Source organism: Trichechus manatus, unplaced genomic scaffold (assembly GCF_000243295.1).
Source record: "Trichechus manatus latirostris isolate Lorelei unplaced genomic scaffold, TriManLat1.0 scaffold00056, whole genome shotgun sequence".
NCBI lineage: Eukaryota > Metazoa > Chordata > Mammalia > Sirenia > Trichechidae > Trichechus > Trichechus manatus.
In genome coordinates, this window is record NW_004443992.1 from 14554621 (window position 1) to 14571193 (window position 16573).

General features: G+C 39.5%; 1 protein-coding gene across 2 annotated transcripts in view; it reads right to left on the reverse strand.

Annotated features, from left to right (window-relative positions):
* KLF7 (KLF transcription factor 7) overlaps nt 1-16573 on the reverse strand; it is a 101527-nt gene that overhangs the window by 42582 nt on the left and 42372 nt on the right. For both annotated transcript variants that reach the window (XM_004378272.3, XM_023733028.1), the window contains exon 2: nt 9787-10417. In XM_004378272.3, coding sequence (XP_004378329.1) covers nt 9787-10417 — 631 coding nt within the window. The remainder of the gene's footprint in view (nt 1-9786; nt 10418-16573) is intronic.

Here is a 16573-nt window from a genome sequence, read left to right on the forward strand (position 1 = left end):
AAAAAGAGCATTAAATTATAAATACATTTTATTTCACAAACAAAATAAAAGTCGCTATGAGTCGGAATCGACTCCATGGCAATAGGTTTGGTTTGGTTTTGGTTTAATCTGAATACACATAGCAAACCTATAGGACACAGGAGAACTGCCCCATAGGGTTTCCTAGGCTGTAATCTTTACAGGAGCAGATTGCCAGGTCTTTTCTCCCATGAAGCTGCTGGTGCGTTGGAACCACTGACCTTTTGGTTAGCAGCCAAGCACTTAACAAGTACGCCGCCAGGGGTTGCTATGAGTCAGAACTGACTCAACAGCACACAACAACAATAACTTGAACGCATATGAATTTTGAAGGGAGGAAAGGTAAAGATGTAGGGAGGGCTGAAAAAAGAAAGAGGTCTGACAAGTAGGACTGGTTTAGGACAAGGGAACTGGTAATGGGACACCTCGGTCTTCCATTCCTAAAAGCTTATAGGATTCAGTCCTGGGTCAGTCTCCAGCTCACCTACCCCAATAAGTACAGATGGTGAAGGAGAGGGTGAGATCAACAGAGATGTGGCACAGACCACAGAAAATACATTTTCACTCCAGATACTCTTAAATAATTAAAGTGGTTTGACCTCCATTATACAAGCTGATCAGGTCTTAACACTGGAGACTGAACCTGGGGACATGGCAGTAGGGAGGAGTGACTCCATCATTGCCAGGCTGAATAACTAACATATTAAGCAGTCAAAAGTCACCAACTTTTGGTTGCTTTGAATGGTCTTGCTTCTACTAACACTTAGCTTAATAGCTGTCGTGTCAATATATTACTTTTAAAAAATGCTTGAAAAGAAGCTACTCTTAGAACATGTCCTGGGGAAGAGGGGGAAAGGGGAGAGAATACTATCCCAGCTTCCAACACTCCCCCATCATGTTTCCCTACTTGTATGCAGACTCCTAAAATTCCATAAACAGTCTTCCATACTGAAGATTAAAAAATAAAATAAAAGATTGAAGTGTTACACACTGGTTGATGGATGTTCAAGCCATCAGTCAACAATGTCTTGCTACCAGACCCTTTCTGATGTGAAGGAAGAAGTCTATCAGGGCAGGGAGTGACAAAGAACAGGAAGGTACCACATATTAGGTACTTAGGTGGGAATGCAGAAGGAAGGAACTGAGATTTTAGGAAACAGCTTTGTCCAGGGCCATCCAGTTTACTGCCATTAGGATGGAGACAAATAGAAATTGCCTGGTCTGGAAGGGCCAGGCTATATCCACTGGGCACCTGAACAACCTGGCAGGGCTTTGAGCCACATGACACATGCTGCCCAAGGTGGGCTGGATTCCAAAGAGTCTCAGTTGCTTATCAGGACTCACTTCCTTGTATGAAAAGTTTGTTTCTGAGGATCCATTAATCAAAGTCTTCAACTGTAATTTCTACTAAATTCAAGTCAGATTTTTTTCAAAGAAAGACACTGCATATAACAAGTATCTTTTCATCTGTCCTCTGCCCTCATATTTTAACTGATCTTTTTTCAAATAGGATTTTTCCTAAGTTACTTTTTTCCTTTTGTTACGCATAACTTTTTTAAGCTCCTTTTTTTCTCTTTCTGATTCACACAGACTCACTCTATTATTGTTTCAACTTCAGGAGACTTAAGAAAAATATTTCCTACCACCAATTAATTCTTCTGATAACATCACCTTACAAAGATGCATTTAACTTTCCTCCAATTTTTCAATATAGTATGTACAGGATAACTATTATTATCAAGGTCATTAACTATCTTATTATAATAAAAAAAAGCTATTATAATAGAAATAGCTTCTGCATATTGTTTACTTAATAAGGGAACAGTTTTTTAAGAAGTTAGCACTTGGCCTTCCCAATGCACTCCTTTATCTGCACAGACTTCTCACGACCCTCTTCTTCTCTTCTTTATCAAACGGAACTGATCTAACCTTTAAATCTTAGAATTTATAAAATTCTATTACTTCCACTGCCTCTTCTGGAATGAGATCCCTCTTTTCTCTTTCCCTCCTTACTGCTGATTCCCTTTCCCATCCATGCTATGTTCTCTTTTGAGATCAAGTTCCAAATGTAATGACTTTATAAAACCACACTTCTGGTCATTACATCAAAAAGTAAGGTCCTCAGAGATAGAGAAGGGAAGGTAGTGTCTAGTATAGTGGGTGTTCAATAAATAGTAATTCTTAACGATGAAAAACCCATGAATTTCATGTTTTCTTCTTTCTCCTTCATTCTTATTTTAATATATCTATTTTTGTGACTACCAATTATCCATTGAAAGGACATCTGGAATAGGCATCCCACAAAGCCTACGTTTATTATCACATTATAATGATAGAATGCATATGCTTGCTGCGTATATGCCAAGTTTAAGCCATTCTACTCAATGTATGTTTATGAAAATTTATCTTCATAAATGTTAAAAGCTAGCATATTGCTAAATTATCATGTGGTGAAGCTCTAAGGTTTTCATGAATCATAAATTTCTCTCATCAATTGTCTTCCACCACCTCAATTCACATCCCTTCTTTTCAAACTCCCTCTCTTAAACTCTTGAATATTCTAAATCCAAACTATCAAACCCTCGTATTAAACTCTCTCCACCTTGTGAACTAAACATTTAACCCTTATTCTAGCTTCCATTCCATAATCGGAGTTTAATGAGTTTCTGCCTCAACACATGGATAAACTTCATTAGCGGCCATGTGTCTCAGCATATTAAAGGCCCTTTAAAGTCTTAAAATTGCCCCATTTCAGTTGCTATTGTATAAATTCAAAGAATTCTTATCTATGGTGCTGAAGAGGTTGAAAGTGGTTGATTGGCCCCCTACCGATCCACACTGAAGTATTTAATTTTATCCTGCTGATACGCCTGACCTTGAATTAAGGCTTCTATTGATATAAACTAACGTATTATCAGGTTGGCATCACTTAAAAAGAAGAATAGCAACAATAAGCACCCTGTCCAGAAAGAGAAAAGAATGTTTTATCTCTGAATCTTCCACACTGCCACTGAGGACTGATACAAACCCAAATTCTTATTTAATGTCTTGTCTTCCTCTAGCACTCTTTCTCTCAGTGGCCCTTTCTTTTTCCCTTGGCTGGTCACTCCACGTCACAGTGGCTCACATCTACAGGCACTTCATATCTGTGTGTGGAATGACTAAACAAATAAAGTAAATATAAAGCAAGACGATCTAAGGATGCAAGCCTGAGGGACAGTTGTTGTTAGTTGCCATCAAGTAGATTCCGACTCGTGGAGACTCCACGTGTGCAGAGTAGAACTGCTCCATAGAGTTTTCAAGTCTGTGACATTTCAGAAGACAGATCTCTAGGCCTGTCTTCTGAGCTGTTCCGGGTAGGTTCAAACCACCAACTTTTCAACTAATAGAGTGTTTAACTGTTTGCACCTTTCAACTTACCTAGGAACTCACTGAGGGATAGGAGACATGGGTCTAATTTTAATTCTGCTAGCAGTTGGTTGCATAGCCTGGATAAGGCATTTGAACTTTTTTTTTTTTGTTCCTCAGTTTCCCCTATATGTAATAATGCTTGCCTTTCTTACTCCATGGCAATACAGTATTTATATTTGTCATTTTAATGTGTAAATGGGGACTATGACAAGACAGTCTCGCTTTAATCCTGAATGTAAAAATTGGTTTAATGTTAATGATCATAACAAACCCATTGCCATCAAGTTGAATTCCAATTCACTGCAACCGTAAGGGACAGAGTACAACTGCCCCGTAGGGTTTCCAAGGCTGTAATTTTTAAGGAAGCAGACTACTGCATCTTTCTCCTGCAGAATGGCTGGTGGGTTCAAACTGCCAACCTTTCGGTTAGCAGCTGAGCACTTTAATCACTGTGCCACCAGGGCTCCTTAATGACCATAATAGTAGTAGCTATAACAGTAGCAATAATAGACCTGGAAACAGAAGACCACTCCTTTGTAATTTCCTTGTACTAGTTCTTAGTCACTTAACAAGGCAATTAGCTTAAGGACCCTCCTAACTCTTATCAATTCAGAAGACACTTAAAGTAGTTTTCATTATGCCAATTTTTTATTTAAACTGTAAGTTTCTCTTTTCCTCTTAATAATGGGTTATTAAGAAAAATATCCATTTCAATGTTGTTTTTTTTCCCCCCGCATCAGCATAAAAGTTAAGAGTGTGAACTGGAGCTATACTGCTTTGGTTTAAATCTTGGCACAGCCATCTACTAGCTGTGTGATGCTGGGCAAGTTACCTGGCCACTGTGGGCTTCACTTTCCTCATCTGCAAAATGAGATAAGAATAGTGCCTCTGTCGTTGGCTTATTATGAGGATTAAAAGGCTTAATATTTGTAAGAGACTTACAACAATGTCTGGAACATAGAAAGTGCTTTATCAGTGTTCATTGAATAAGTGAAATAAATTCTATTGCAAACTTTAAAGAGCTTTCATTATGTATATGAGGAAGCACTATTATCTGCCTCTTAAATACTCTACCAGCCTTTTTATTTATGATACTCTTAGTTATGTTTTCATTTGAAGACAAACTCTTTTCCTAAATCCTGATTAAACTTAGAGATTGGGCCACTTCTTATTCAGTGTTGTTGTTGTTGTTGCAACAATTGAGTCAATTCAGACTCACGGCAACCCCACTGGTGCAGAATAGAACTGCTCTATAGTGTTTTCGAGGCTGTGACCTTTCAGAAGCACATTGCTAGGCCTTACTTCCGAAGCACCACTGGGTGGGTTTGAACCGCTAGACTTTTGGTTAGCAGCCCAGCACTTAACCATCTGTGCCACCCAGGGACTACTCTGATTCAAAAAGACTCTCCAGAGCAAATGCAAAATATTAGGGTAAGTTGCATACATTTTTTTACCTTTCCACCTGAAAAGCATCCCTTTACATGCTTCAACGTGAAATCTAGAATGTTCTTATCATCACCATGTATTAGGCCAAAGCAACGCCAGTCTGCAGAGAGCCCTCCAAACAGCACGTGGGAGAACATGGCTTTTTCACATCTCCCACAACGTGACCAACAACCAGAGACTGAATTGGTGACCTTCATCCTGACTTTACCAACATGACTCACTCATAATAGTATAATTGTGGGCATGCTTTTTATATGGATTCTTAATTAGAAAAGTCTGCTCACTTCACAACACAAAGTAAAGTTTAAAGCACAGGTTTTTCTTTCTTCTCAGAAACAAACAAGAAGAAACATGCAAAATAAGTCTTTATCTTTTTGCATAAAAACACAACAGTTTAACAGATTGATCTTTGCAGAAAATGAGAATAAAGTGACTTTTTAAAAATTCAAAGTGAAGGTTTCCCTTGCATCAATGTAAAGGTGACTTAGCTGACTCCAAGAAGATGAATAAAACTATGATCATAATGGTTCAAATACTGAGAAAGAAAGCAAAATATATTATACAAAGACCAGAAAACATAGTGGGGGAGAAAGGCCTGTAATGGCTTGGCTGCTAACGAACATTTTTATGCTCACGCCAGCACTAAGTGCTCTTATCGATGAATAAACCATATGTCCATTTTCATATACTTCCTTTCACTAAGATCCTGCTACTTAGTAACATTCCCTTTGTCCGTTTTCTTGCCTCATCTTCTTCCATCCCCAGCCTGGTTCCCCCATCCCTAACTTCATCTCCTTGGGCAACCAGTATTTGTGCCCTAGCTACCAACTTGAACATCTGCTACCTTAAAAAAAAAAAAAATCACCTCACTGCCAAATGTCCTCCAGGGCAAAAAGTTTTAAGGATTCAGCATCCTCAAAAAACAACCACAGGGAAAAGAAATGCACATCTTTTCCAGCTCAGTAACTTCTATCTATATAATGATTAAATGAATAACATGTTTAAAATTCCTCAATGCAAGCAAATCCATGTTACCAGCACCATATTGCTTCTGTTTATGCAGAGAAGATGGGAGACCCATGCATTTCATATCATTTTATTTTATTTTTGCAACTGTGTCTCCTTTTCAATATATTACCATTTAGAATAGATATTTAAAAAAAAAAACCAAACCCATTGCTGTCCAGTCGATTCTGACTCAAAGTAACCTTACAGCACAGAGAAGAACTGCCCTATAGGGTCTCCAAGGCTGTAAATCTTTACGGAAGCAGACTGACACATCTTTCTCTGGCAGAGTGGCTGGTGGACTCGAACTGTCCACCTTTCAGTTAGCAGATGAGTGCTTTAACACTGCGCCACCAGGGCTCCTTTAGAATATATACAACTCTGGAAAACAAAATGTCAACATTTCCCCTCTTTCTCTGGGATGATTTTCCTTTTCTTTTTTTTTCTGTCCCACAACACTTCCCTAACTGAAAAATGAGGAGATGTTTCCACTGAATTAAAGTCAGCCCTGTGTTAAAATAGCTTGCTGAATCCAACCAGAGCCCATTTATCCTTTTTTTCTTTTTCTTTTTTAACTTCATTTCAACATTTGGTTATCAGCTCTCCCCATTTCTGTTGCTTGTATCAGCAGACTCTTCCAACTAGAATTCCCTTCGCCATACACCTTTGCCCTCAAGCTTTTACTAGTCCATTTCCTTTATATGTTTGCACTTAATTTGATTCCATCCTTCATGCTTTTTTCATTATTCTTAGTTCATCCACACCACATAAATTATCACCTTTGTTTTCAGTTCCCCATGTGCCCCATTCACACCAATTCCAAATAAATACTCTGATTCTTATCCGTTTAATCCAAATTAATTCATATTCCCTTTCCCCATCCTTCATCCCCATTGCTACCTCCCTCGTCTGCTTCTCTTTCTCACAGCACCTACTTTTCCTTCCATTCTTGTGTCTGAGGAAGGTTTTACAGGCAAAATGTTTGCAGAGGATGTAAGGCAATGGTTTCCTGTGTTTTCTCCAGAAAGCCATGCTCTACATCACTGCCAGCCTCAATGAGCCAATGCATGCATGTCCAGTTTCAACTCAACCTCCACAACTAGTGCCCATGAGCCTCATATCCCCATCAATCAATCACTGGTGGGGGGCGGGGAGCTTTGTGCTTCTTGGTCATCTTTAACTTTGGCTTACTGGTTTATTCCTAGCTTACACAAAACTTTTTTTTTTTCCTTCACTCAGCATGACTAATCATTAGCAACAACAGCAACAATGCCAATAACTAAAACCAACCCTACTACTGTCTTTAACGAGCTCTTACTATCTACCAAGTACTTTACATGCTTTTTCTCATTTACTCTTCAAAAAACCTATGAGCAGGCAAAATTAGCTCTGTGTTACAAATGAGGAAACTGAGACTCAGGGAAGATAAGTAATTTATCCAGGTCATAAATCCAGTAAGTTGCAGGGCCTGGACTCAAACCCAAGTCCATCTGACTCCAAAGTTCTGCCCTTAACCAAGCTATAATGCTGCCTTTCTAATCATGCATGGTAGCTTCTAGAGTAAATTCCCCAAAGGGAGGAATCTTTTCACTTCAGTCTGCCATAAGGCAAGTGGTTGCAGGTGCTGGGTAATATAATGAGCTCCGCCTTGATAATCACTCCGGGTAGACAACGGTCAAAAAACAAAGCACCAAATAGTGCATCAATCATAAGTTACCCTTCTGACATCTCTGTTGGGAAAAAAAGAAGAAAATGCTCTGGATTCCCTAAAAAGAATCTCTGCATTCCCAGAACTATCCAGTCTCCATACTGAGCAGCACATAGCCTATCTTAGTGTCGATAATTCAGAAATGTGTCCATAACCATGAATTCCACACCCCCAACACAGCTCAACATGGTTGCCTCATCCAACTTTCTCTAGTTTCTTTAGGGGAACAGATGAGCCATGCACTGAAGTCTGGGAGCACTGCAATGTCTTGTCATTACTCATTGACTTTAGAAAGGAAGGAATATTAAAAAAAAAAAAAAAAAAAAAAAAAAACAACCTTCAGGACATTATCACAGAGGAAAAAGCTGAAAAGAGCAGGAAGCATTAGCCTTGGTGTATGTGGAGTAGACAACTCAAACCCATGTTGTGACAGGAAACCATGCGCAGGACTCTGCATCTGAGCCATGGAGTGAAAAGATGACGTTAGGAGATCATCCACGAACCAACCAAGAGCCACATAGGAAATGAAGTTCAGAATAGAGGAGTGAGAGGAGTGCATGCCTAAGTCCTGTGCTGGCAAGGAAGAAATGTCAGGTCTTTTCCTCCCATGGGAATAACTTTGTGGTTTGAAATAACCATATCTTTAGCTATGTATTACTCACCCCTACTTTAGGAATGTTCTTCCTTACCACACAAAGACATTTCATGGACCTCCAGAACATTAGAGCTGAAAGGGGTCTTAAGAGCCAGACTGTTTGACAGTGGTGGAAAATGAGGCCCAGTGAGGTAAAGGGACATGCTCAAGGTCACAGAGCTAGTTAGTGGTACAGCAGAACTAAACCAAACCCATTGTCATCGAGTTGATCCCGACTCACCAACTCATGGTGGCCCTATGTGTTACAGAGTAGAACTGTCTCATAGGGTTTTCTTGGCTATAATCTTTATGGAAGCAGATTGCCAGGCCTCTCTTCTGCAGCTTCACTGGGTGGTTCTGAACTGCCAAACTTTAGGTTAGTAGTTGAGCACTTAACTGTTTGCACCACCCAGGGACCTAGAACCCAGGTTTTTCTGATTTCCAGCCACACCACAGAACACCAGCAAGACATGCAGTGAGTCCAGAAATGAACTCTCACCAGACACTTCTCCTCACTCACACGCAATCACCCGTTTATTTCCAAGAATGCTCTTATTCTGCCACTTACATCTTTTGGGCTTTTCCCTACTCCCTACTCAGCTTGCAGTATGCAAGCAGTATACAAAAACAAAAACAGAAAAAAAAAAACAGGTAATACACTGTTGGGGACTCGTAAAATGACCAAAAATGGTAATTGCTACTAGGATGATAACATCAAGAGGAGACGCCTTCACTACGCTTCAACCTCAAGTCAGAGAAAAAAGACCGGTTTCAAGGAAAATGCCAATCTCCCTCTTTCCCCTATAAACCCCACTCTTCCAAATTACCCCATTGCATAAAAGATCAATATGATTCTTTGGAGTCCCCACAGAAGTCTTGAGTAAAATACACAGTCCCCATGCCTCCCCTACCCGCCCTTACCACACACATAGCAATGTAATCACTTTAGCAACTTCCCAGTAACAAGCTCATTAAAAAGCAATTCTGCCATCTCTCCATAAAGCACGCGCCAGAGAACAATGCAAAAGAGGAGATGCCAATTAATTATAGAATGATCACATCTAATGAACTCTGAAACCCTCCTGCTGTCGGTGACTTTGATGAAAAATCAGGGATGCTGGGAAAAGAGTGAATAGGGACACCCTAGCTACCTTGTTTAACTGTGAAATCTTTCAAATGTACCACCTCAGATTCCAGTGTTGATCAAAACTGTAGAACTACATTCATAAAACAACGACAGTGTCAGGAAAGTGACAAGTCTATGTATCACATGTGGTGGTGACTCACACTACCAGACCCCCCCTTCACACATCCACAGAACCGTGTGATTCTATGCTGTGATTGGCATTGCCTCTGAAGGTATCTCATAGCCAGTAAGTGACAAACCCATGTCCTGAGCTCAGGACATCTTGAGCTCTCAAGGTAATAAATGATCATTCTATGTCCCCACCCAGACCCTCCTGCCTCTATCACATTCTAGTCAACATGGATGCCACTTCTCGGAACAAAGAGAAGCTAAAGGAGAAGAAAGAAGAAACCACGTGCGGCCAACTTGTACCACTACCTGTGTGAGTCCTCTGGTGGGCCTTTAAGTGGGAGCTTTTTGTATAAACTTTCCGGCACCCGTTAAACTGACAGCGGTGAACCCTCTTCTTGTTTTCGGGGCATGCCTCAGCCCCCGCCCCTCCTTGTTCACTGTCGCTCTGTCCGCTCTTAACTGTCCCAGCTGCCGCCACGGCTGCTGCTGCTGTTGCCACCCCTCCCACCTTTACTGAGCTGAGTGCAGCCTTCTTGGCTACCAGTTTCAACGTCACCGTGCCATCCACGGCTGAGAGAGTCTGTGAGGTTTTGACCAGATGGCGGCTAAGCTCAGGGGATGATGGAGGCGTTAATGAGGTCACTGCGTTGAGCTGGGCCTGGTTGACGGCTGTGTAGCTGTCTAGAGAAGAGCTGGTTGGCTGGAGGCTGAGGCAGGTCTCAGATAGCAACTTGTCCCGAGAGAGCAAAATGTCCACTGTGGAGCTCTTCTCACAGATGGTCGCTTCCACAGGCAGCAGCAGGGGGTCTAAGCGCCGGAAGCTTTCTTCAATGCACGGGGGAGGAGAAGCGTGGAGGAAACAGTCCAAGTCCTCACCAAAGGTCTCTGAGATCCTCCTGGGCTCCGTCTGTAGGTAGCGTTCCAATTCAAGGCATGTCTGCAGAGGGGGGAGGAGGGAGGGAGAGAAACAACTATCAGAGGCAAAGCACACTATGAGGCCACATGGCGATAAGAAGAAGAGGAAGACACACCAACAATAGTTTCAAGGCTGATACCTGAAAAATCTCTTGTTGAGAAAGTCTGACCTTGTTGTTTACTCTCAGAATACTTCTGGAGAGCTGATAAAGGTTACGTCATATGACTTCATGGTAAAGTAGAGGCCAATGAAAATAAGGGAAACCCTCACTGAGATGGACTGACACAGAGCCACAACAACAAACTCAAACATACCAACAATCATGAAGATGGTGCAGGTCTAGGCAACATTTTGTTCTGTTATACGTAAGGTCACCATGCGTCAGAACCAACTCGACAGCAACTAACAACAACGACATACGATTTCAAGTACTATAATTGAAGGAGACCAGAGGCCCAGAAAAAGTATCTCACACCATCAAGATCCCAGAGAATATTAAATGACGAAGTGATGATCTCCTGCTCTACAATTCAATTCAGTGGGTAAGAATCTCCTAGCATCTCTAAGCAGACAAGGTTTTCATACCAAGATAAGACTTCCCATAGTCCAACCTCATTTGTCAAAATAGACCTGAGAAAGTCACAAAAATAACCCGATTTCCCAATTTGCTCTGAAGGACAAACCACACCCACCCAAAGTAAGAGGTGACCTCAGCCACAATTAGCCAGCAGCAATCCCTGCCTGGAACACAGTTTCCTTAACCAGCAGGAATGGATATTGTTCTAAAGAATGCCTCTTACAAAGTATTTTATGCGTAAGACGTAACCCGTTGACTGCAGCAAGTTATTAATATTAAAAATACAATTGCTACATATTATGTGGCAAAGGGTATGAATCCCATTACAATGGTTTAGGCCTCTAACCACATGATAATAAGTTCAAACACAGTCACTGGACCTGTTAAACATGGACCCCAATATCTCTCAATATAAAGTGTTCACCTTGTAGAGAAATAGAAAAGAACCCAACAGTTTTAATACATCTTTATCCATGGTGTTCAGAAGTCTCTGCAAGATGGAGGGAGTGCTTTTGTAACAAAAGTAGACATTTAAGAATTTTTTTATTCTAAAAGCTCTCCTAACTGAAAAATCCTACTATTCATAATCATGTATAAAACTATGGTGCTAACTTACACCATCATCAGTTCAATTTGCTCTATATTCTGGGCTTCAACAAAGAAACACTGATGGCAAATTTAAAATCTGACTAGCTCCTAATTTACTGCCTCCATAAAGCTTCTATGTTTTCAACCAGTGTTCTGATTCTAGGCTTTTATTCTGTTAAGAATATATTTTAATGATATACCTAGTCGGGTTGTATCTGTCAAGGGTTTTATGTTGGTGACATTTCAAAAGACTGGTTTTTAAGCAGCCTTCTGGTAAACTCTGCACTAGTGAATAAGAAAAACAGATTTTAACTATGAATCAGCTTTGGTCCTCACTGTTGATTTTTAATAGTATGAAGTAACGAATGGGTCGAATCTTCATTCAACACTCACGTCACAAGTGTTCATTCAACTGCAGTGTTCACAGCAAGGTGCAAGGCTTCATGTGTTAGAAGAAGATACAGTAATAGATCCATGTAATGTAGTGGGGGAATGAACAATCACAAGCTAAAAATGATATGGATTTGTGAGACAACATGATACAAAATAAACATAAAATAAAGCGTGTTATTAAGTTCTTAGGGAATGAGCAGAAAATGAATTTTACCCTCTATAATACATGGCATTAATCAATGAAAGTTTATTGGAAAAAAGTAAGTTTTGATTCTGTTCTACTTATTGACTAAATAATAGCTCTGGCTCAGTAGCTTCCTACCACTTTATATTAGAAACCAATACTACCACCTTCTCAGTTTCTAGAAATTTGTATTCTCCTCACCTTTTTTATGAATTCCACACCTCAAAATTGTTCCCTTCCCTTTTCCATCTCATTGCTAGAAATTACCATGTACTTCTCTCCATACTGAGACCTTCAGTATTAGCACCAGTCAGTTCACCTCTAACTATAAGATTCTATTCCAGTCCACTGAATCAAGGAGGAACACCTGAGACTATTACCATGAGATATTCTTTAAGCCATGAGCCAAAACTATCCCTTCAAGTCAGCTTTCAGCTAAATAGCAGGTTAGCCCATAAAGTAATGAATATCACCCTTCAGTACCATGCTCTTTTAAAAAACATCTATATAAGACCAAATGGTCAACAAATACTCTAAAGCATAGATGAGAAGGTTGGGAGGCTGTGAGACTAGGTTAATGAGAATGGAACAACTAGAATGGAAATAATGATACAATGTGAACAATGTAACCAGTATCATTGAACAATATGTGTAGAAATTGTTGAATGGGAATCTATTTTTCTGTGTACAGTTCCATCAAAAATACAACAAAATATTAAAACAAAACAAAACAAAAAATTCTACTCCTGAAACCTCCTTCTAATTTCCCCCTTTTCTTTTTAAACCATCACCTACCAAGCACAATGCCTACCCCCCCCATCAAGTACATAATGTTTGTCAAACAAAAATAAAATCAACTTTATACTATATTACTTTCATCATTCCATACTCTTCAAAAGCCATCTGCTGACACCCTATTCTGGACCCTGCTGAGGCTGGCAACTTTAGAAATGACCACCAATTGTAAGGTTTCTCAAGATTTGCCCAAAGAGCAGAGCTAGATCTTTGAGAAGCAGATATAGTCCAGTTAAAAATCAGCTGAATCACAGTTACAAGATATCCTTGAGATAGTTGCCTGCTTCACATACAAGGGTTACTTCTCACACCCAGGCACCACTGACTGAGGATAGAGTTTTAGTGTGTCATGCCTTCTTACATACTTTCCAGATCAAAGATTTGAAAGTCACTAAGAAATTGGTAGAAGGGGGGATGTCATTGTTGATATCAGATGGATCATGGATGAAAGAAGAGAACACCAGAAAGATGTTTACCTGTTTTGTCTATACTGACTACGCAAAGGCATTCGACTGTGTGGATCATAACAAATTATGGATAACGTTGTGAAGAATGGGAATCCCAGAACACTTAATTGTGCTCATGCAGAACCTGTACATAGACCAAAAGGCAATCATTCCAACAGAACAAGGGGATACTATGCGGTTTAAAGCCAGGAAAGGTGTTTGTCAGGGTTGTATCTTTTCACCATACTTATTCAATCTGTATGCTGAGCAAATAATCCAAGAAGCTGGATTATATGAAGAAGAAAGTGGCATCCGGATTGGAGAAAGACTCATTAACAACCTGCAATATGCAGACGACACAACCTTGCTTGCAGAAAGCAAAGAGGACTTGAAGCACTTACTGATAATCAAAGACTACAACCTTCAGTATGGATTGCATCTCAGCACAAAGAAAACAAAAATTCTCACAACTGAACCAACAAGCACCATCCTGATAAATGGAGAAAATACTGAAGTTGTCAAGGATTTCATTTTGCTTGGATCCACAATCAACGCCCATCGAAGCGGTAGTCAAGAAATCAAATGACATATTGCATTGGGTAAATCTGCTGCAAAAGACCTCTTTAAAGTGTTGAAAAGCAAAGGTGTCACTCTGAGGACTAAGGTGCATCTGACTCAAGCCATGGTATTTTCAATCACCTCATATGCATGCGAAAGCTGGACAATGAATAAGAAAGACCGAAGAAGAACCGATGCCTTTGAATTATGGTTTTGGCAAAGAATATTGTATACCATAGACTGCCAGAAGAACAAACAAATCTGTCTTGGAAGAAGAACAGCCAAAATGCTCCTTGGAAGCAAGGATGGTGAGACTTCATCTCACGAACTTTGGACATGTTATCAGGAGAGATCAGTCCCTGGAGAAGGACTTCATGCTTGGTAAAGCAGAGGGTCAGCAAAAAAGAGAAAGACCCTAAACAAGATGGACTGACACAGTGGCTGCAACAATAGGCTCAAGCATAACAACAACTGTGATGATGGCACAGGACTGGGCAGCCTTCCACTCTGTTGTACACAGGGTCGTTATGAGTCAGAACCAACTCGACGGCACCTAACAACAACAACAAGAAATTGGTTGACTGTCAAGAGGCTCAAATCTTTTCATATTTAGAGTTCTAAGGAGCTGAGATGCTCTAGACACATGTACACACTCTTCTGGAAGGACTGAAAAAAAACTAACCTACCCAGTATGCCTTGCTTTGAATCCTAGGAGAACATAAGATTTTAATATCAGATTATTTCTAACCCAAAGAGAAAGCTTATCTCCAGTGTTTAAAAAAAAAAGAAAGATTACAAGAACTACCTTAAGAAATGCCCACAATGTTTAATTGGAATTTGAGGTATTAGTATTTATTCATGGATTTTAATACACAGAGACAGAGAGATAAAAATAATTGTTTGTGTACATCTGTGAGTATAGATACATATATCTTCTAGCTCTGTCCACTAAGAGGACTTACAAGCAAAGACACTGCAATAGCAATGAGCACACCTAGCACACAGATCTTGGTTTCTACATACCATTATCCAATAAAGGGACCAAGGCTCTTAAGAGAAATAGTTGATTCCAGGGCTGAGGAAAAGAAAAGAAAATATAAGCTTGAAATAGCTTGTGGTGCTGAAAGACAAGGAAGTGCTCAAAAAGTGATGAAGCTATGTTGAAAAGTCTCACTTCACAGAGCTCTCAGTGGCCACATCTGAGCAATCTGAGCCACAAAAGATAAATTCTAACCCACAGAATAAAAGAAATATCTATGGATCCATATTGACATGATTAAATAATTGAATACATAAAGAAATGGAGAAGGGTCAGCTTCCTTACAGTAAAATTACAATTAATAAATACAGAAGAAATGATGGAAATAGAAAATCTCCATTAGGCAAACAACAAAGTAATATTGAGTACAGGCAAGAATCACCAATGGAAGCTAAAATTAGTAGATGACAGTATGATGAGACACAAGATATTTGCATAGTCTCAAAGTATCTCCCCTACAAGATATTTATTAACTACAAAGCCAACAATAATAACTTCTCAGTGGAGAAATCTGGCAGATACCACCTTAACCATGTGATCAAAGTTAACATCACCAATAAGAAGATATAATGATATCATGTACCTCCTGATGTGATATGCTGAAAGTTATTCCATGGAATTCCTGCTAGAAATGTATAACCTCAATCTAATCATGAGAAAACATCAGACATATCCAAATTGAGGACCAGCCTACAAAATAACTGGCTAGTATTCTTTAAAAGTGTCAAGGTTATGAAAAATAAAGGAACATTGAGAAGCTGTCATAGATTGCAAGAGACTAAGGAGATATGACTACTAAATGCAATAGATCCTGGCCTGGATCTTGGACCAGAAAAAGAACACTGGTAGGAAAAATAATAAAATTCAAATGGAGTCTATAGATTTGTTAATGGTATGATATCAGTGATGACTCCCTGTTCTGACAATTGCACTTATGGATATGTAACATTAGAGAAAGCTGCGCAATGTTTATACGGGAACTCGATGTACTATTTTTGCAACTTTCCTATAAGTCCAAAATTATTTTGAAAAAAAAGAGATAGAAAGAACACCACCCATCAGCAAACTAGGGGTGTCTCTAGACTGTGAATTTGATATAGAGTTCAAATGTTTGTCTGTTCCACCAGAACCAGAGATTTACTCTGTTCCAATGACATTCTAGCCAGTAAACTCCAAATCTGAGTCAGCAGATGTCAATTTAATTACTTAAATTATGCCTGTCTGGTACTTCATATCTTGGAGATATAAGGCTTTCCTTGATCTACTTAACAATACAACTTAGGGCTCCAACCATTGGATCAACCCCCACTCTTTCAAAAATCCATTACAGACAGCAATAGAAAGGAAACGTTACCAAGTTCAAAGTGATTTTCTTATATGAGTCACAAAATGAGCTTTGTGAAGACTTTCTGATAGCTTAACTTTGAAATGCGTGGTTTTTCTTCTCCTAGTTTCCTAATAAATATCACCTGAATTTGGTTTTGAACTGATCACCCTGAAACCTTTTTTTTAATACACTCTCCATTCTTTCCGTGGTCTTATTGTTGAAATGTGCTTATTAAAAGTGATAACCCAAGACCTAGTTAAAAAAGAAACA